This window comes from Camelus bactrianus, chromosome 20 (assembly GCF_048773025.1).
Source record: "Camelus bactrianus isolate YW-2024 breed Bactrian camel chromosome 20, ASM4877302v1, whole genome shotgun sequence".
Classification (NCBI taxonomy): Eukaryota; Metazoa; Chordata; class Mammalia; order Artiodactyla; family Camelidae; genus Camelus; species Camelus bactrianus.
In genome coordinates this window covers 21,840,627-21,862,227 of record NC_133558.1, presented here as the reverse complement: position 1 = coordinate 21,862,227, position 21,601 = coordinate 21,840,627, and the positions used below count along the sequence as shown (strand labels likewise).

The window sequence follows — 21,601 nt, the reverse complement described above, 5'->3', positions numbered from 1 at the left end:
AAAAGACTTGATGATGGAATTTCTAATTAAATCAATTTCATCTTGTCTGGGAGACAGAGGTTTGCATATGATAAGCATGAAATTAATAATTATGTTTAGAAATTAGCTGTTGCTCAAAGCAGAGCCATTTACACAACCCTCTGGGGCCCCAGGCCCCCACCCCTCCCTGATCCTTTGTGTTGGAGGCAGATGGGCCACTTCAGCCCATAGTGACAGCCAGGAGTGGAGGTAGTGGCTGAGCATGGAGAGGAAGTAGGACTGACTCCCTGCTGTTGCCACGGGCGATGTGGGCAGCGGCCCTCCTTGTCTCTGGAGGCTACCACCTCCCTCAGATTCTGCGTGTGTGTGTGTGTGTGTGTGTGTAGAACCACTTGTGAAAGGGGGAGGCTGAGTTTTTTACATGGTAGTTAGCATGGGCTCTGGAGCTGGTCCCTCTAGCTTCAAATTATAGCTCAGCCACTAGCTGTGTCATCTTGGGCAAGTAACTTAACCTCTCTGCACCTCAGTTTCTGGAAAATGGGGAGAATAAGACAGCCTACTTCGTATGGTTATTGTAAGGTTCAAGATGCTAGTCATATAAAACCATTTTGGACAGTTCTTGGCACATAGTAAGCACTGAATAAATGCTAGTTCTCATGATGATGATGATGATTGTGTGTGAGTGAGTGAATTTAATTCAATTCAGTCCACGCCCAGACTGTGATGGGTGTGAACTTGACACATCTAGACTCTTGAGGTGGAGATAAACAAGACTCATTGCTGGCTGTCCTGCAGCTAGAGGCTGTGCCACCTGTATTTGTCAGCATTGATGAGGAGACGCTGCAAGAACAAATAGCCCCTGCATCTCTGTGGCTTAAAATACATAAACTGAATACTTGCTCTGTTACGTGTCCATATATGTTGGCCTAGTGCTTTGCTCCACCTCCTCAGGGACCGAGGCAGGCCTGGAACATTGCTGGTCATGGTAGCAGAGGGAATGTGTACCCTGTAGGGTCTCACAACCACAATGAAATACTCTGGCCCTGAAATGGTAGCATTTTCTGCTCCCAGCTCATTGGCCAGAGCATGTCACGTGGCCCCAGCTGAGCTTGAGGGGCAAGTTGTTGAATTTTGCCAGGTGCCAGGAAGACAGAGATGGAAATGTCTCTAAGGTCCAGCAACCCATGTTAATCATGTGGGGGTTCATTTATCAATTTTCCCTCCCACTGGAATGTCAGTCAAGGAGAGGAAACACTGCTGGCATGAGGGGCCCGTGTGACTGGGCAGAAGAAGGCCAGGGTGGCCAGTCTCCCGGCCTGGGGATGGAGCAGAGCTGGGAGGTTGAGTGCCCCAGGCGGCAAGTGCGGGAGAAGGCTAAGTCAGGGGTCACCCAGGGTGGGCCAAGCAGACTGATCGATTGCACTGGGCACAGGTTGGTTGGCCAAGAGCCAGGCAGGGGCACATGGCCAGGCCCCAGAGTGACCTGATGCTTGGGGTACAGGGTTGGTAGCTGGTCTGCGTCTGCAGGGTAGTGGGATCTGATTAATGAGGGCATCTTGAAGTGAGCTGCCCAGGCCATCCTGGCCTGAATTCCCGCAGGGTCTGTAGGGAAATGGCCGGGGGCCCCCAAATGGCCCAGCAGGTGTGAGGGAAGGCGGTTGTTGAGGGGGAAGGCCCCAGCGTGTGGCCTGGGATGAGGCCCAGGGAAGGTGGCAGGTTGTACTCCAATCTGGAGCCTATCCCTGTTCTCCCAAAGACCATCCAGATGCCAGCCCAGCACTTTCCTAGGGCATCCCTCTATTTCCAGGCTTTGGAAGTCTGCTTCTCTGCTCTTGAGCCCTGAAGGCTGTCTCTGAGGCAGGCCTGTCAGGGCTGAGGGCAGAAACCCATCAGTGCTGGGTCCCACTTGCCGCACCCCCTCTGCTGTACCCCAATATCTCATGTGACTGTCCTTCCCAGCCACCTTGAACTCCCTGACTCCCCTCTTTGCACCATCCCATTTCTCGTCTTCAATTTGTCTACCCCTTTGACCCCCGCCTGCCGCCAGCCTCTACTCTCCTCAGGGCCCATAGTCAGACCCCCAGCAGCTCCCCTGCGAGGCCCCCAGTGAATCCCTGTTGCCCCAAACCCGGCACTTCAGCCTGGAGGCATTTCCCTGTGAGGACCTCCTTTGTGGCACCTCCCCCCTCACCAGGCTGGTTCTCTGAAGGTGGGTTATTTAAATCTGTGGCCTCAGTGCCTGGCTGAGAGGAGGTGGTTGGTGTTTCATGAAGGTGTGTGCCCGGCTCTCAGTGAGGCACTGTCCTGCCCACCCCTCTGAGGCTGCGGGGAGCAGACCCCCCGGGTAGCACCTCTGCCCCTTCTGCAGCAAAGGCCTTGGGAGAGGTGCATGGCTCAGGCCGTGAGCACTGTGGGGTCAGGGATGGTGCCTCTGAGCCTGTGGAGGCTGGCCTTCTCTCCTCTCTGAACCGCATATTTCTGCCTGAGTAGCTTTCATGTACCTGAAAGCCAGGCTGCCTTTTATCTGTGAAGAAAACAGCTGATTCCAAGAGCCAGGCAGTCAAGGCTTCATGCAGCCAAGATCAGAGGGGCAGGGAAGCAGGCAGCCAACCCCATGGTCTGACTGGCCGCATACAGGGTCCCCTGCTCCCCAAGTGAGAGGGGCTGCAGCCAAGAGGGTGGGGGTCCTGAGGTCGGTCTGGGCCCTGGCCTAGGCTGGGCTGCTGGCCAGAGGGGGCTATAGGATCCCAGCCTCATTCTGTAGCTGCCTGGCCTGGCTTGTGGATGGAATAGAAAATGCAGAGTCAGCTGGGAGGGTGGGCAGGGCCCGAGGCCAGGACTGGGGGATGGGAGCAGGGAGGCAGAGCAGCTGGGTCTACGCCTTATTTCTGCTATCTTCTGGCTCTGATGCTCAGAGGGCACTTTCAACTCTCTGAGCCTCAGTTTCCTCATCTGAACAATGGGCACAATGGTCCCAGTCTTGCCTCCCTCTCTAATAATAATATCTAGCATTTGCTGTGGGCCCCCATGTGCCAGACACTGTTTTAAGCACTTTGGCAGTCCTGTGTTGTTACTGTGACTGCTTTATAGGGCTGGAAACTGAGGCCCAGAGAGGCTGCTTGCTTGCCTAAGGTCACACAGCTGGATGGCAAAGCTGGGTTGTAAAGCCCTGGGCAGATTGGCTCCAGAGAGTGCCTGGCCAAGCATTAAGAAAGAGGAGTGAGGGAGAGGTGCCTTGAACACTAATGCTGACAGGAAGAGGGTTGGGGCTTCTGTCAGGTGACCCCAGGTGTCCGTGGTGATGGCCCTGGGCATCCAGCTGCTTGAATCGGGTAACCCGGCCTTGTGGAGGGCAGGTGGAGGTTTTACCTCCGACGGCTTTGAACAAAGCCTGAGCCTTCAGAGGCGCTGGGACTGTGCCCTTGGTGGGCCCTGAGATGCCAGGCAGGTCGCTCACCCTACAACCCTCCTCTGGATGGTGTGGAACAGGGACTGGCCACTCTCAGGGGCGTCCTCAGATTCTGCTGGTTTGGGAGCCAGTGTCCCAGAGCCTGAGCTGTTGGCACCCTGGGGCACCAACTGCACCCCAGCCAGGCCTGGGTGGGTGTGTGGGGCTGCTGGCCAGGCTTGAGACAGCTCCAGGACAGATGTAGGTTCTAACACATGTGTGTGCATGCACACACATGCACATACAGGCTTGCACACACATGCACGTACAGGCTTACACACATGCACACATGTACATATGTGTGCAGGCCTTGGCACGGGCTGTTTCATCTGCCTGAAAAGATCTCCTTCAAATACCTACATGGCTCCCTCCTTCACCTCCTTGGGATCTTGACTCAAATGTCATCCTGTCAGAGGGTTACCCCCGGCCCCTCTCCCCAGTAGTCCCCTAAACCTCCCTTTCTTTTTCCTCCTAGTCCTCTGTCCCCATTTGTCAGCTCTGCATCACCTATCCCTGGCTAGATTGGGAGCCCCCCGGGGAAGTGTCCCTGCTCTCAGAACTGTGCCTGGCAGGCTGTTGGCGCTCAGTGACTGTTGGTAAGAGGAAGAAATCAATGGGTGTGCTGTGCACTCTTGGGCTCAGGGTGTGTGTTCCGGAATGTGCTCACAGACGCGCACGTCACACACCCGCACATGTGCATCACACACTTGACATTTATCTTCATTGTTGCTCAAGCCCGGAAGCAGCTTTTGTCTTTCCCACGTGTCGTGGACCTCCTTGTCACTCCAGAAGCCAGCGAGAAGGAGAGAGAGAGTTTATTCATGAACTCCCTCCCCCTTCAGTCACTCACCCCTTTTGTACTTTGGGACGTGTGAGGCTCTACTGGGTGCCAGCTGCAGACATACTGTGTGCCACTCATGGGCATCTCACCTGCCTCCTCCCCAGGGCATCCCCGAGGATGCAGTGAGTGTTGACTTGGGTTTGAGGGTGAGATGTGTCCAGTTCCTCTTGGTGTCTTCCCAGTGACCTTGCCCAGCACAATGGAGTGCCTCAGATACGTTTTGAATTGATAAGTAGCCCAAGCGTCCAAACATCCAGGAGGACATGCCTGGTACTGGAGCAGACTGACTTGGTGCTGTGGGAGGTCTGAGCAGGCTCTCTGGAAAATGAGGGCTCCTGGGGGTCTACCTGGAGGAGGTGACTTTTGAGCTGGTCCTTGATGCACGAGGAAGATTTTGATGTGGGGAGATGAGGTCGTGGGCTTTGTGGGCAGAGGAAGGCAGGCAGAGAGGAAGGAGAAGCCCGCGGACAGATGGACCTAGACTAGGACAGCTGTGGTTGGTCAGGTGCTGCTGGAATCTGGCTTCTTGCTGACTCTTGCCCCATGAAGCAGGCGACAGGAAGATATGGCATCCCCAGCACCTAGAACAGTGCCTGGCACACAGTAGGTTCTCAAAGTTTTAGGTGGCGGTAGGAGGGAGGCAGGCAGGGAGATGGAGGAGCTGGCAGCGGGGTGGCATGGCGGCCTCCCACTCTCGTGCTGATGTGAAAGGAGAGGTATGTTCTGTAAGGGGAATGTTAATCCAGCGCCTCTCCTCCTGCTCAGCTGGGCTGCGGAGACCATGAGAGCTACAGGAACAGCCCTGCTTGGGCCAGGCTGTCACAGTCCCCCTTGCCTGTGGGGTCCCCAGGGCGGTCCCCACCTCTGCCCCTTCCACTCCAGCCTGGGGTGGGGACAGGAGGGATTAGAGCTTGGAGGGCCTGCCAGCACCAAGAGGTGTCCCCACTAAGCACAGTAGAAACTGTGTGACTACAGAGAGGTGAGGGTGGGAGGGGACAGTCCTAGGAGGTAAAAAAAGTCAGATGGCCAAGAGGAGGGAGCTGCCAGGAGGAAGTGCAGAGGGAGGGATAATAACTCACATCGGAGCTGACCGGTGAGGGTTTACTGCCTGCCAGGCACTGCCCTGAGCATGTCTTGTGAATTCCCACATGTGACTCTCACAACCTTATGAGAAAGGGATTGCAATTATTCCCATTTTGCAGCTGAGGAAACTGAGGCCCAGAGAGGTGAAGTAACCTGCCCCAGGTTTCCCAGCCAATGGGCGGCAGACCTGGGATTTGAACCTGAGCAGTTTAGTTCCCAAATCTCCGCTAGAACGCATCTTCCTAGGAACCTTGGGAGGGCCTGGAGCTGAGGAGGGAGACTGCAGGGGGCGAGGTGGGAGGAGTTGGCAGAGGGGACATATAAGAGGATGCTGGCTTAGCCCCTGGACTCTATCACTCCTCCACCCCATCATTTCAGGACAGAGTCTCTGTTCCAGGGTCTCAGGAATTGTTGGGGGCAGAACAAGGGCTCATCTTGGGCTCCTGAAATCAGGGCCCAGGGTACTTCTGCAGCCTGACACACACCCTGCAGGAACCCCATGCTTGCTCTCCTACCCTTTACAGAAATGGGGGTCTTCAGGGGGCAGGGGTGGGGCCTGGGTCTGAAGACTGCTGACAGGGACTGGGCTCACTGGGGGAGGCTCTGAGTCCTGGCATCCGGACATCCACCTGTCCGCCTGCTGTCCCTGCCCAGGCTGAGTGCCCGAACGGGAGGAGACGGGGGAGGTGGCTTGGGAGGAGGACTGAGGGGTGAGAAGTCACCTTGTGTGAGTGGCTCTGGCCCTTTCTGCTGCCCGCCCTGAACCTGTCTGGACTTCCCACCTCTCCTCTGAGCTGACACATTTGACTCTGGGCCCTTGGGCCTGTGCTGGGAGAAAATATCAGAAGTGGGAGACGAACTGCTTCTAATTAGGAGGAGAGTAGGTTTCCAGGTGTGTGATTACTACCAGCAGAGGTGAGCTAGCAAACAAACACGCTAGCTTCTCCTGGGGACCTGCTGTGAAGGAAGGTTGAGTTGGGTGTGTCCTGGTCCCGCAGTCTCCACCGCCTGCTCCAGCTCCAGATTCAGGGTGCTTCTGTTCGGAGGGATGACCCAGGGGCGCTGTTTATTTTGTTCTGTTTTATCATCAAAATTTAAAAAATGTGGCCATTTCAGACATGTACAAAAGTACACCGAATAGGGCAGTGAGCCCTCACGGCCACACCACTCAACAGGTGTCAGCTCTTGGCCAGTGTGTTATTACTTCTGCATGTTCCCAGGAAATCCCAGGCCTCATCATATCACTTTGTCCCTAACTAGTTCAATTCGTAGCTTTGCCCCCCAAGGGACACTTGGCAACGTCTAGAGACATTTTTGATTGTCATGACTGGGGGAGGGGTGCGCTACTGGCATCTCGTAGGTGTGGGGCAGGGATGCTGCTAGAGGTCTTACAGCGCACAGAACAGCCCCCCGACAAAGAATCACACCTCACTCCCATGCCACGTGCTCAGAGTGCCGAGTCTGGGAAGCCCTGCTCTGAGACAGGGACTCTTAAAAACCAACCAGCCAACCAACTGCAACTGTAATACCATCATCAGACCTTAAAAATAACGATACTTTTAAAATTGCTCATCAAATATCCAACCAGAGTCCACATTTTAAGGGTTGCTGCTTTCATGCTAAGTGCTCTCCAGGGAGAGAGGGCTGTGCTGGTGTTCAGACACTGCTGACTCAGGCAGACAAAGGGACGTGAACATTACAGTGGGGTTTGCTTTCTAAACAGGTGCTGTATTTGCGTGGTTCTACATGGAAAACGTACAGAGGGTATAAGGTGGAAGGTCCCACTCAACCCTGCCTCCTGCCACGTGGTTCGCTCCCTGGAGGGACTTTGCCCCTGATTTGTTTCAGAGCCAGCCACCCCTTGTACAGTAAGCCGGGCGCTGTTGGCACAGGGAGCTGCACCTTGCTTCTTTGTTGATGCTGTTTCTACCCTTCAGCTTCCTTCTTTGTTGCTATTATTTTTACCCTGTATTCAGAGAGCCATCCGGAGCAGGGCGTGGAAGGCTGCCTTGTTCTTTTTTGCAGCTGCCTGGTATTCCTTGTGTGGCTGTAGCTTCTTTCTCCAGTCCCCTTCTGACGGACACGTAGCTTGTTTCCCAATAGTGACATAGTGAATAGCATAGTATGTACCATTTTATAAAGACCACAAGAATGACAATGAGAGGGCTTGGGAGTTAACCCTTAGTCAGAAAATCTAGGAAGCCAGTCACCTGTTTCCCCCATTCCCATCCTCATTTCTGTGGGTACCAGGGACTTGGGCCTTGAGGGCCCACCTTAGGGGAAATCATGGGGCTAAGCTGGACCAGGCCCTTTTCCTAATGGGTGTCCCCACTGGAAGGTAGGCCCCCAGTGTCCCTGGGGATAGGCATACCCTAGGCATAGCCCAGGTGGGCAAACACACATACAGGAGCTCCCCCAATCCGCTTGCTCCTGGAATATTTTCCCACCCTCAGTTGCCATGGGGACTAAAGTTCTGGCAGGGGGTGGATCAGATAAGCCTCATCCCTGGGCCAACCGTCTCACTCACCTGGGGATTTTCCCCCGGCTAGGGTCTTCCAGCTCTTTATATATATTGAGGCATCCAGAGGCTCCCGGGGTGTGTGTATATATGTGTGTGCAAAAGTGTGTTATCCCTTATGATTCTGTGGTGTATATGTGTGTGTTATTGAGGGACCACCAGCCACAAAACCCAGATGAGGCAGGCTGGGAGACTTTCTGGAGGAGGAGGACTTGATGCCTACTTGCCACTTACTTCTCACCCTGATTCCAGCCGCATTCCTGTTGGAAGTGAGGAGAGGCGTGGGAAGGGTCAGGATCAGCAGAGAGCTGAGTGGAGGGTGTTGGGACCCTGGGCTGAATCCAGGATCAGGGCTAACTACCATTTGGCCACTCTCTCTGGGCCTCAGTTTCCTTCTCTGTCAAGTGGGGCTGGGACCTATTCAGCCCAGGTCAAGGAGTCTCCCCCAGGATGGGAGGAGGTGGTGCCTGTGGGAAGGGCTGGGATGGTACCCAGGTTCTGGGACAGGAGGAAGGTTGGTGTGTAGGGGCTGGTGCTGGTTGGGCAGGGTGGGGTGCCAGCTGCCCCCATCAGCAGCCCCTCTCGCCCCCAGATCCCCCAGATCAGCTACGCCTCCACAGCCCCCGACCTGAGTGACAACAGCCGGTACGACTTCTTCTCCCGCGTGGTGCCCTCGGACACATACCAGGCCCAGGCCATGGTGGACATCGTCCGTGCCCTCAAGTGGAACTACGTGTCCACGCTGGCCTCGGAGGGCAGCTACGGTGAGAGCGGTGTGGAAGCCTTCATCCAGAAGTCCCGAGAGGACGGTGAGTCAGGTGCCCGCCTGCAGGGTCATGCGCTTGGGGATGGGGGATGTCATGGCACACTGGCTGAGCACCACCCGAGAGCCACTCTCTGGGTCCTTCTGTGGGCTGTCCTGCCCGGGCCATCCCCTCATAGGCCTTAGTCTCTCCTCTGAGCCTGTGGCCTCCAGGCGGCTGGGTGACTCCTGGGGGTAGGGGTAGATGTGAATGACTTTTGCAGATGTGGCCAGGCAGATGGAGGGACTGTCAGTATTCCTGTCATGGGAGCTGGTGGAACAGCCACTGTTCCCAGGCAGAGAGGAGGGGAAGGAGGTGGGGATGGAAGTGGCCTTGTTCAAGGGGGTCTCAGGGACCCAGGAGCCAGGGGACCAACCAGCAGGTTCTTGGAGCCAGGATTTGTCTGAGGGACTGGGAATTCAAAGTCTTTAAAATTGAGCACTCTGGCGGGGGTGAGGGGCAGGCGGTGGGTGGGGCTGTGCTGGCTTCAGTGGAGTGGGTGCTCCATGGGTGGGGTTTGGGGAAGTGTGGGAAGATGACTTGCTCTCCTCGGGTCTGCCACACTTAGCGCATGCCACCTTTCCCCTACGAAGCTCCCTGCATTCCTCCACCATCCTTAGGCACTCTAGTGATAAATCTTTTAAGTATCTTTTAAGTAGTAAGAAGCTAACACAAGGATTAACACCATTGCAGGCCAAACCTGGGCCTCTGAGTGGGACAGTTCAGATGGCCGTGCCGAGAGAAGACAGGCCGCATGGGACCATTGTGGTGGACGTCGAGGGCTGCAGACAGGCCTGGGATGGGGGCTTCACCTGGGTTGGGTGAGCCCAGCCAGGAGGAATGGCCGATTCAGAGCTACAAGGCAGAGGGATGGCTCCTGTCGTGTGTGGGGTGTGGAAGCCCTTCCCTTTTCTGGCAGACCTACCTCCCTGCAGAGAGGGCCCCTCTGCCTCCCCTCCTGGCCTCTCCCAAGGCCCTGTCTTTAAATAGCTCACTGTGATACCCTTGACCTTGGGGGATGGCGTCTGTATATTTATACCTGTATAACCCTGGGACTCTAATTGCTTTTCCTAAGGACCACAGAGTGTCCAGAGGCCGGCGTTGGTAACACCCTGCAGGCATAATCCTGCTATAAATCTCAGATAAGCCCCTTTAATTGTACAGCCGAAGCAGCCCTGGTGCTTGTAACCTGGTGGAGAGGGCAGCAGGGTGGTGGAAGTGGGGCAGCGCTGACTGATGGCTGTGACTCCAGGCTATTCCCCACTCCAGCAGCTGAGCCCCTGAAGAAGGAAGCAGGGGATGGACAGACAGCTGGGTAGTGTCAGACCCCTGGTACCCCAACCCCTCCCTCTGGCTTCTAGCATGTCCTTTCTTCCTTTGCTTGGACTTGGGCACCTCTTTGGGCTCCACCCATCCTGCTTTGCAGTTTCCTCTCCTCCTTGATGGCTTGGGTCCTTCTGCAAGCAAGCCCACTGCCCTCCTGTTTCAGGTGCAACCTCTGTAGGATTTGGCAACAAAGGTGCTATAGGGGCAGGGACAGTGGTCCAGAATCTTAGTGTTCAGTCCCTCTGTAGGGACTTGAGAAGCACTCCCAGTACTCACATAGCCTCCCTATGTGCCCAGCACATGCTGATCCCCTGTTTACACCTGTAGTCTGGGGTAATCTACCCTATGCTAGGAAGTAGGTGCCCCTGTTTTACAGGGAAGGAAGCGAGATACTGAGAGACCACATAATAACTGGCACCAGGTCACACAGAAAGTTAGAGGTAGAGAAGGGACTTGAACCCAGGCAGTCTGGCTCCAGGACTAGAGGTCTTAACTGCTTTGTATTTTGTCACTCTGTCTTCTGCCCATTTCCCACTGCATTAACTGAGACACACAGGGACCAGCCCTGTGCAAGGGATGGGGGTACGACAGCCACACACCCACACACACACACACACACACACACACGCACACACACACATGCGCGCGCGCACACACGCACACAGCCTGGAAGGACTGAGAGAGAGGCATGGAATTGGGGTGAGGTCTGGGCATTGCATTTCAGCTGAAGCTAAGACTATTGTTTAAATTTTGTGCAAGCATCTAATTGGGCATTGAGTAGTCGGAAAATATAAAGTCCACTCAAGCTTTTTAAAAGGACTCCTAGAAAAATAAGAGAACTAGCTTTTCTTCCTGGGCCTCCAGCTCAGGGCATGCCTGCCCTGGCACAGGTATCCCCTCATGGTGTCCCTGCCCCCTGCGCTCCATCCCATCGCTGAGGGCCTGGCCTCCCACCCGGCCGGACCTCCCACATCCACAGCCCTCCTCACAGGGTGTGCAGCCCCAGGGCCCTGACTGGGCAGCTGGGTCTCCCCACCTTGCCCACTGAATGAAATATGACTTGGATAACCATCTTTAGGGGAGTGAAAAGAAAAGGAGAAAGCTGCGCTCTAGCTGCCCAAATTGAAATCAGAATCGAGCGGCCAGTAGAAAGGGGCCGCTGTACCTTGTAGCCTAATCCCCGCGAAAGATTAAAGATGTCTTTGGCTGTATATTGTATTGATTTGTCCTCTGAAGTATAAATCATCTGTGAGTTGCTCAGAGGAGTGCCAGGGAGCAGGGCGGAGGGGAGGGCACACTCACCAGGCTAAGGATGCACGTCAGAGCCCTGGTGAGAGCTCGGCCAGCAAGGCCTGGGTGCCTCTTGTGTGCTGGACTCTGGGTCCTGCAGGGAGCATAATTATGCCCATTTTTCTAGATAAGGAAACCGAGGCCAGAGAGGATAGGTCACTTCCCCAAGGCCACACAGCCAGAACATGGAGGAGCTGGGATTGGAACCCAGCTCTATCCTCTGGGTGGGGAGCTTAAGGAAAGTCCTGGCGTCACATTTCCCAGTCCCCATCAGCACCATGCCCTCCCACCCTGGTCACTCAGTCATGTGGATTATGTCTTGAGCCATCCTGTGAACTCTGCCCCATGCCAAGACCCTCACTGCATATCATGAATCCTGGTGACAACCTTGTGGCCTGGTGTTTTGTCCGCCTTTTATAGATGGGGAAACTGAGGCTCAGAGGGGTAGAGTGGCTTGCTCAGTCTCACACAGCAAGGTGTGAAGGCAGGACTTGGAGCGAGGCAGTCAGACCCAGGCCCTTCTACCCCACACTCTCTGTCTCCCCCAGCTCACATCACCGGGACAGCAGCGCAAGGATAAGGGACAGGCCTGGCAGACAGACCTGGGCTCCACCTCAGCCGCTTGTTGGCTGCATGATCCTGGGAAAGTCACTCAGCCTCTCTTGGTTTTGGTTTTGTCCTCTGTGAAACGGGGATAAAACTGGGTGTTATCAGAACAAAACGTGCTCCTGGCCCGTGGAGGTGGGTTCTTGGGATACACGTGGGAGGGTTATTATTAGGGGTCTGGCTGCCTGGACTGGCCGGTGTCAGCCACTGCTGGGGACACTTGGAGAGTGCTGGAAGGCCTGAGGGGAACGCATCCAGGGGCAGGACTAGGAACAAAACCACAGGAGCCCAGGCCAGCCTGGTTCTTACAGGACAGCTGATCTGATGGTGAGAGAGCAGTGAGGTGAGCCCCAGAGGCAGCCAAGACAGGACGTATGTGTGTGTGTGTGTGGTGGGGAGAGGGGCACTATGTAATTTTCCAGACGTGTGCCTGGTGGGCCTGCCCCAGTAGGAGTGTGGCAGGTCATGTGCACGTGTGTGCTTATGTGAGGTATCGGGTGCATCTCCCGATCTATGGGGTGTGCACAGCCTTCTGGCTGCAGGACTCCCTCCTTCCTGCTAGGTATAGGCTGCTGGAGGGAAAGGCGAGGGGCACCACCAGGGCTGGGATTAGGTATGTGGAGCAGGCCCTGCCTGGGCTCCAGAGATGATGTGAGTGAATCACCCTGGAGGGAGGGACAGGCTAGAGGGGGTGGCACAGATGGGGCCCTGCCTTCAGTGCCTCTTGCCACTGTCCTGGGTGCTCTCAGGGGTTGGGGTCTGGAGTATAAACTTTTATACCCTCACAGTCTTTCCATATCCATGGGACCCTGTGTGAGCCTCAGTTTACTTGTACTGGTTCTCCATTTCACAGATGAGGACAGCCAAGGCTCAGGGAAGTCAAGGGGCCTGCCTAAGGTCACAGGGAAGTGTCAGGTGTCAGAGCCCAGGGCTCCTATGTGGGTGATGGGAGAATGGATGATATTGGTAGGTACCATTTATGGAGCCTTCCTGTAGATCAGACCCAGTTTTATGTGCTTCATATATGTTAATTTACTTATCTTTCAAGATAGCTCCGTTATACTAATGGCAATACTGAGACTCAGAGAGGTTAAGTAACTCCCCTGAGGCCACACAGCTGGAAAGTAGCAGTAGTGGAATTTGAATCCAGCACAGCTTCCCCATCTCTGGCACATGTGGCAGGAAGGACACAGGTCAGCTCTTGGCAGGGGCCTCTCCATGGGGTCACCTTGGGGGTCTGGTTCTGGTCCCCTCCAGTGAGTGATTCCAGCACCTCAGTCACATCCAGTCCTGTGCTTCTAGGGTGGGAATAAGATGGCCTCTCTGGGTGTAGCAGGAAGGGGTGTAGGGGGCTCAGGCCTGCTCCTTGGAGGACATCCTGTCCCTCGCACAGTGGAAAGTTCTAAAGCCTCATCTCCCTGCTGTGTCCCTGCGTCCCCCATTGATATTCCAGAGACGCTGATGAGTCAGGCTGTTGCTGGTCTGACCTCCAGCTCCAGCTCCCAGGGCTGAGCGTCAGACTTGCATTTAGATGGCCCCCGTCCATGCAGCAGACTGGCAGAGCTGGCAGCTGGAGGCCAGAGGCTGGGGCACCTCATCCCTCTGGCTGTGCGACATTTCTTGACTCAGCTTCTCTGGCTATAACCAGAGGCTCTAAGGGGAGGGAGAAGAGCTGGGCCAGTTGGAAAGAGCTGTGCCACCTGGAGGGGCTGGCACTGCTCATCTTTTGGGGAGACTAGAGAGGAGAGGTTTTCCCCAGGCCAGGATCCAGAAACCCCTAAGAGGGGACACAGAGTGCCCACTCCCTTGTCTGCTGCTTCTTTTCACCTCCACGACCTCATTTCCTTCTATTCCCCTCAGTCTCTCTGCTGTAGTCATGTCAGCTTCCTCACTTTACTAACACTCCAGGCACAAGCCCACCTCAGGGCATTTGCACTGGCCTTGCCTGCTTCCTAGAAAGCTCTGTCCCTGGATATCCATGCAGCTATATCCTCAGGGCGTTCAGGTGCCTTCCCAGGTGCCCCTCTTCAGAGAGGCCTCTCTGACCACCGTGTCTATAACAACCCCTTCCCCAGCTCACTACTCTGCATTCCTTCTTCCCTGCTGTGTTTTTCTTTGTCGCGCTTGACAAGTACACTTTTGTTTATGGCCCATGAGGACAGAGATTTTTTGCCCATTTTCTCCTTTGGTGCCTCCCCAGCTTGCAGCTCAGTCCTTAGCACATAGTAGTTGCTCCGTAAATGTTTGTGGAATGGGTGGTTGATCATGAAATCCAGCCAACTACTCACTTCTTTAGCCCTTCTTCCCTCATGGGCATGAGGGGTTGCACTCCCAGTCTACAGAAGGGCAAGCTGAGGCTGACAGAGCACAGGCATCAGGTTGCCCTGGGATGCTGCCCACCCCTCCTGAGCTCCTGGCTGTCCCCAACTCTCTCTTGACTCACTGAGGACAGAAATCCTTTCTCACCACAGCACTGGGTTTGGGATCTGAGGTGCTGCCTGCTCCAGAGGGCAGGAACGGGAGGAGGCTTAGCCTTCCGGACCCCGCTTGAGTCTCCCAGCTGGCCTGGGCTTCATGGATTTGTTTCACATCCACTGGGTACCCAGCTGCCGAGTGAGGAGAGGAGACAGGCCGTGGGCCCTGCCAGTTCCCAGCGGGCATGGGAAGAGCAGTGCACCGCCAGACCTAGCACCCTGCCCTTGTGCCGGAGGTGCTCAGAGTTTGCCTGAATAAGTGAACGAAGGCTTGTGATGACACATCCGTTGAAGTGAAGAGATACAGTCCAGGCTGCAGGGGGCCCCATCCCAGCAAGGCGGGCAGTCCAGCAGGGCTTGGAGGAGGAGTACTTGGACAAATGGAGAGGTAGGAAAGGGCCTGCCAGGTGGGGAACAGCATGAGCAGGAGCCTGGAGGAAGGAGCAAGCAGGCAGATGGGACCCCAGTGAGGGGCCTGGCCTGGTCCTAGCGGCCATGGAGTGGGGACAAATGTGAGATGGAGCTGAGCAGTTTCTTTCAGTCCAGTCCTGCATTAAAACATCTTTTGGCACTTAGGATCTTGCCCAATTGCCATGCCCAAGTTACTTAGGGTCCTGGCAGATCTTCTCTGCCTCTTATGGTTCAGGGCCAAGAGCCCTCCTCTCTGCAGTGTTGCTTACCAGGGGGGCATGTGATCTTCCCCAGGGCTGGCCTCCTGGGAAGCCCCAATCATACCTGCCCTGGTGCCTGTTAAACTTTCTCTCTTCCTCTTCCCTCCTTGTCTCTGTGCCCCCCAACCCTCCCTTGCACACAGTGGGGCCTCAATAGATGCCCATAGAATGAACAGATGACCAGCCCTGCACCCTTGGGCACATCACTGACCTTCTGGGCCCTCCATCTTCCACCTGTGGCTGGTATGGGTGCATCAGCTCATCTCTTAAGATCCAGCTCTGACATCTGGCAGGCTGTGTCCTCCCAGTCCGAGGCCTCTGACTCTGGGCATCCTTGTAAGCAAAGGCTAATCATGGTTCATTCACCATAGCTCTGGCCCATTCTGAAAACACCCTCAGACATTCACTGACAACTTATTTAGGATGCTTCTCAGAGGAGTGCTGGAGAACAAAACATTCCTCAAGGCCTAAAGAAGTGGGCATCTGATAGGAGCATTTCAGGCTGGGCCTTTTGGTTCAGGGATGATTGGGGCCAACTGCATGAGGACAGAGCCTGAAGCATGCGACCTTCTCACCCCCGGCAGATGAAAGGTGGTTGAGAGTAGCTGTTGGGTGGGCAGCATGCAGAAGCAGGGAAGGGTCCTGTCACTGGCTTTGCTTGGTGTATGTGAGAGTGGGATGGCTTGTAGCATCTTCTCAGGGAGGGGGGATCTCTGGACCTCACAGTCCAGGAACCTGCAGCCAGGTCCCAGCATGCCCTGCCCACTGACCATACATTTTCCAAGGATGCGGGAGGGAAGTGGGCCCTGCCCTGAAGCCAGTCCCCACCATTCTAGCTTATCAACCAGGCTGTCCTGAACTTGAGACCAGTTGCATCTTCTGCTCCCCTGGTCTGCAGCTTGCCCCTGTACTGTGGGTAGAAATTAAGTAGATCCAGCATAGATGTCCCCTGCTGAGCCATGAGGCCCACCACGTGCCAGCTAGGTCTCCTGGATGGACGGCGCTTGGAAATTGGCAAGGTGCTGGCATCAGTGTGACTGCTTGATGATTGCCAGGTCAGTCTCTGTCCTGCTGTGAAGATGAGCCCTGAGCTGCCTGGCCCACCCCAGGGACTTCGCCTGTTCACTCTGATTTCTCTGCCCCTCTGCTCTTTGCTGTGGTGCTGGCACCTTGTGATTTTGTGAGTCCCGTGGGTTGGGTGTCATTGGGCCACTGTTCTCTCTCTCTGACTCATCTCTGAGGTGTTTGCCCCAACCTATCACGTTCCTCTCTGCGTTTGCCTCTAAGCTTGATGGGGCTGACAGGAGAAAGACAATGTTAGATGCTGAGCTCTTTTTGCTCTGAGTTTGCATCCTTTCCCTTTTGGACAGGAAGCAACATTTTCTTTCACCGGCCTCCTTTGTGGAACATGTTTGTAGATTTCTTCAGAGTTTAGAAAAGTTTCCCTTTGCTGATTGCAGCCCCTTTGTGGCTTTGGCCTTCTGAATCCTGTGCTCCCCTGGGTGATGCAGTAGAGTGGAGGGTTAAAAGCCCAGATACTGGCTCGGCCACCATGAGCTGTGCTACCTTGAGCAGTCACTTAGGGTCTCTGTGGCTCAGTTTCTACCTCATGAAATGGGAATATTAATAACACTTCTCTTTTAGGTTCCCATGAGCATTAAATGAGTTAATATATGTAAAGCACTAGCACAGTCTGGGCCCTGCATCTGCTGTGTGCCAGGCATCGAACCAGAGCTGTGGACTAAACAGATGAAGATCCCTGGCCTTGTGGACTCATCTTTGGGGAGAGGGATAGAAGCAGCTTATAGTAAGCAAGTAAATACATTTTCATATAATATAATTTCAGGTAGGAGCTGATAGGTATTGCTATGAAGAATAAAGCAGCATAAATGGGCAGAGAGGGGCAGAGAGTGGAGACTACTTCATACATGTGGTCAAGGAAGGCTTTTCTGGAGAGGTGGCATTCAGGCAGAGGGAGTGAGCCATGTAGAGATCTGTGGGAAGAGTGCCCCAGGCAGAAGAAAGGCAGGTACAAAGGCCCTGAGGTGGGAGCCTGCCTGGCATTTGGGGAATAGCCAAGAGGCAGGAGCAGAGTGAGTGAGGGGGAGAGAAGTAGAAGAGGAGGGGCAGATCCCAGGAAGCCTTCTGGGCCACTGTGAAGATTTTGGCTTTTGCTTTGAAAGAGATGGGAGCCATGGGAAGGTTGTGAACAGAGGAGGGGCATGAATGGACTCGGATTTATGAGGATCTCTCTGGCTGTTGTGTGGGGAAGAGACTGTGGGCCTAAGGCAGAAAGGCCAGTGAGGAGGCTATTGCTGTCATTTAGGCAAGAAGGGATGATGACTGGGACCAGGGAGTGGGGGTGATGAGAAGGGACAGATTTGGGATGTATTTTGAAGCCCACAGGACTTGCTCCCAAGTTGTGTTTTGGCAGAGGGCAGCGGCATTGCCTAGGCACTCCTGGCTTCAGCACCACGGATAGCGGTGCCCACCCCAGGGCCAGACTCTGGGGAAGCTCTGGTTGGTGTAGGTCCCCAACAAACAAATGGCCAGTTCTTGGGTAGTCCCTGTATGCCTGTATGCTGATCAGAGTCTTATCTATAAAGTGCTGGCCCCTTCCCCTCAGTTTTGTTATCATTTTCTCCTTTAGTCAAATGTATTTATTTCTGGGCACTGCCATGAATCCTTTCTGGGATGAGGAAGGTCTGAATGCAATTATATAGCTGAGATGAGAGGTTTGGAAGTGTTGTCTCCAAATTCTCTGCATCTGGCTAAATTGTTGTTGTATGGAAGGGGAGGCCAGGGCAGGAATTGAGGGAAGGGGAGCTTCCTTGAGGAGGGGGTGATGAGAGGAGAGCCTTGAAGAATGGGTGGGGCTGTCCCAGAGATGCCGAACGGTGCTCTGGGTAGGGGAGTGAGTGACTGAATTTGGTTCTTGATGATGCTTTCCTTCTGAGAGTGAGAAGGGGGTGGCATTCCTGAGAGCAGCAGGCTGACATGGCGGGGGGTCGGGGGCAGGCGGCCCCTGGCAGACAGAGCTGACCCTCAGGCCTGCCTTGGACTTGCTGTGTGTCTTTGGAGAAGCCACTTTTCTTTGGCTCTCAGTTTCTCCATCTGTAAAATGGGAATAACTGTAGTTGCTACTGTGCTGGTCATTGTAAGAATGACAAAAATTGATGAATTAGCCACCTGAAAGGCCAGGAAAGGGCTGGAGCAGGTGAGGGGCTGCCTCTGAGACCTCAGGCCCTAAGGGTAAGCACTTGGCCTCTTCCTGGTCGGGGATCTCCCCCCTCCCTTTGTGACTGTCCTCCTTGTTCTCCCTGACTTGTGTGGTACATTATATCCATGCCCCATTTTGCTGTAGACAGAATGATCATATGGATATTCTATGCAAATTCTCATTTTTAATGAGCCAGAAGGAAAGCTAACGACCATTTTGCAGACGTTTTGGGGCCCGAGGGAGGCCTTGGGATGGGAGGAGGAAGCAGGACAAAGTGACAAGCTGGAGGAGAGAGGAGAGAGGGAGGGAGGAGAAAGGGAATGGAGGGGCGGACACAGTAGGGGCTGCAGAGGGGTGCAGGGGAGGGGGAAGCGCGGGCCCACTTTACCATCTCCTAGAACCTGCCTGCCCCATTTAAGACAGGGAAACCAGCTTAGACAGAGGCGGCAACTTACCAGTCACCCCAGAGGCTGGGAGAGAGAGATAGAAAGGCAGAAGAGAAGATGGGCTGGAGAAAGAGAAGGTGGAGGCAGCCCAGACTAGGCTCTGGCCTGTGGGGCTGGGTTTCCTTTTCTGTGTAATGGTCATAGCATCTAAGATCTGGGCTGGTTTAATGTGTGTGTGAGGGAGAGAGGGAGACAGAGAGGAAGAGGATGGGGCAGGGGAGTGAGGGGGCAGACAGGAAGAGGAGGGTGGAGGGACAGGAGCTGAAGGTGGGGCCAAGAAACCTTCTGGACGATAGGCCAGCCCTTAATTAGCTAGTTTGTTCATTGATTCATTCTTTCATTTCTCAGCATCTGTAGTCTACTTCATAGATGGATGTCAGCTTCATGAGGGTTGGATTCTTGTCTGTCTTATTCATGGCTGTCCCCTGATGCATCTAGGACAACATCTGGCACTGAGGGGAGCTTAGTAAATCATTGCTGAATCAGTGAATGCTCTGTGTCCAGCAGTGGGCCTGGCGGTGGCCATCTCCCTGGAGCTCAGAAGCATCTAGTCCAATAATTTCCCTTCCCTGTGCTAAGTGCAGTGATGAGACATTGGGATCATTGTGGGCACCCAGAGGAGAAGGAGCCTGGGGATACCTCTGAAGGCTTCCTGGAGGAGGAGGCCCCAGCTGAATCCTCAAGAACTGATGGGAGCTGACTTGAAGAAGGAGTCTGGAAAGGGGAATTGGGCATAAAAGCTGAGGGGACAGTTTGGTGTGTTGGGGACTGCAGTGCTGTTGGAGGTGGGGAACAATGAGGGATGAGGCTGCAGGGCCTCAGGACTGAGCTGAGGAATTTGGACTTTGCCTTGAGGGAGGTGAGAGCCAGTGAAGGTACGATGGATGCTGGTGCTGGGGTGGGATCAGTCTTGGTGGAAAGGTGGGGCAGCCAGGCTGGGCAAGCAGAGGTTTACAGGCAGGCCTGGGGCTCTGGTCTGGTCAGATGGTGTTGATGGGAGGGGGGCTGCACAAGGGGCTAGGGCCTGAGGGATCAGCTGGCACAGACACAGCCTGGAGAGGGGCCAGGTGGCATTTGTGGAAGTGGCACATGCATACTGCCTTGGGCAGATCATGAACGTCTCTGGGCTCTGGTTTAAGTTAGAAAGGATCTTTCAACTCTGGGCATTCCCACCCAGGCCAGACTGCCTGGGGTGCATTTAAATGTCAGTATAAATATCACAATGACTCAGGTCCCTACTGATATTTAGTGCCCATCCCAGGTTGTCCCTTGTATTGCAACTCGGAACAGTCCATCACTATGAAAAACATCTGACCCCGAACACCTAATAAGAGAATAGCTATCAAATGGTAGCATCCCCTGCCCAGCCCTGGCATGCAGGGAGGGCAAGGTCAGCTGAACACCCCTCCACCCCCTCCCCTCTCCTGGATGCCCTTCTGAGGCCCACTCAAATCTGCTCCCAGGATCCAGACCTGGAGTCCCCTTTCCATCCCTCCCTGGTGCCTGTCTCCCCACTCCTAGATCTGGCCAAGCAGGCCCTCAGGTTGTGGGGCCCCAAGCTTTTCCCCAACAGCATCGGGAGAGCCTAGGACAGATTTTTTTGGGGGTAGGGTGAACACTTCTCTTCAGGGCCACTTCTGGGCTTCAGTCCCTGACCTTTCTCCATCAGCTCTTACTAACCTGAATCCCAGGCAGCCCGGCGATCAAGAAAGCCTCCGATGTTCTGCAGGGTCAGGCTGGTATCTGCGCTGTCCTCGTTGCAAGAGGCTGCTGCCGCCACCACCGTCCTCCACCATGGCAGAGCAGGCTCACATCCACCACCTTGGTCCTGCTTCCCAGGCAGGGTCAGCAGCCCTGTTTTTTAGCTGAGGAAGCTGAGGCCTCACCCCAGGTATACCTGGTGCCAGGGCTGGGCCCAGGCCCCCTATTTCCTGCACATCCTGTTGTCCTGCCATCAAAAGGATTGGTTTGGAGGAACCAGAACCAAGCCCCTTGCTACCCCTCCCCTGGCCTGGCCTGAAGAGGAGGGGGGTGAGGGTCAGCACAGGAGAGTGTGCAGGAGGACTTCATTACCCAGGGCCTGCTTGTGGCATGTTGTAGGGGTCTGAGCCCGCCGCTGTTGGTGGAGAGACATGCTTGGCCTGCCTGGGTAATTACATCTCAACATTTCATTTTGCTTGTCAGTTTCCACTTCCTGGGGATGTGGGCTCCTAAATATTTTATCCCAGCCTGCAGCCGCCTATTCCTCTCCGGCCAAATCTCAGGCCTGGCTGCCGGTCCCTAACCATGGCCCCTCCCTGCCCAATTGAGCCTCAGTTACTGCTGTGGGGTGGAGCAGACCAGAGGTCATCATCTCTGCACGCCTACTCCGCACAGTGGTCTCCACCACCTGCCTGCATTGGCTCCTCTTCCCAAGGGATCGGGGGTGAAGAGGCCGGCAGATGACATTACTGGAAATTAGGCTCAGGTCAAGCAACACTGACTGAGCGCCTACTGTGTGCCTGGTACTCTTCTGGAAACAGGGAAGTTAGAAAAGAGAAAGATGCAGTCTCCCTTTGAAGGGGCTTATGGGCTGATGGAGGAAACTGACATTATTATAATGCAGCAAACACTTACTGAATATTTATGTTGCATGTACTAACTCACTTATTTTTCATGCTTTATTATGAGGAGACAAGGCCCAGAGAGGTGAGTAACTTGTTCAAAGTCACACAACTAAGAAGTGACAGAGCTGGGATCTGAACCCAGGCGACCTGGCTCCAGCCCTCGTGCCTTGAAGCACGAGAGTTATAAAACCAGCCACAGCAGAGACAGAGGGTGGTGGTACCAGCAGAGAGCGGTGTGATGAGAGCCTGGGTGAGCAGTGATGAGTTCCCAGTGGGGAAGGATCTGGGGT

General features: G+C 54.8%; 1 protein-coding gene across 1 annotated transcript in view; it reads left to right on the top strand.

Moving 5' to 3' along the window:
• GRM4 (glutamate metabotropic receptor 4) overlaps positions 1 to 21,601 on the top strand; it is a 93,313-nt gene that overhangs the window by 30,948 nt on the left and 40,764 nt on the right. Inside the window, exon 2 of the mRNA XM_010949063.3 lies at positions 8,462 to 8,678. Within this exon, the coding sequence (XP_010947365.2) occupies positions 8,462 to 8,678 (217 nt within the window). The remainder of the gene's footprint in view (positions 1 to 8,461; positions 8,679 to 21,601) is intronic.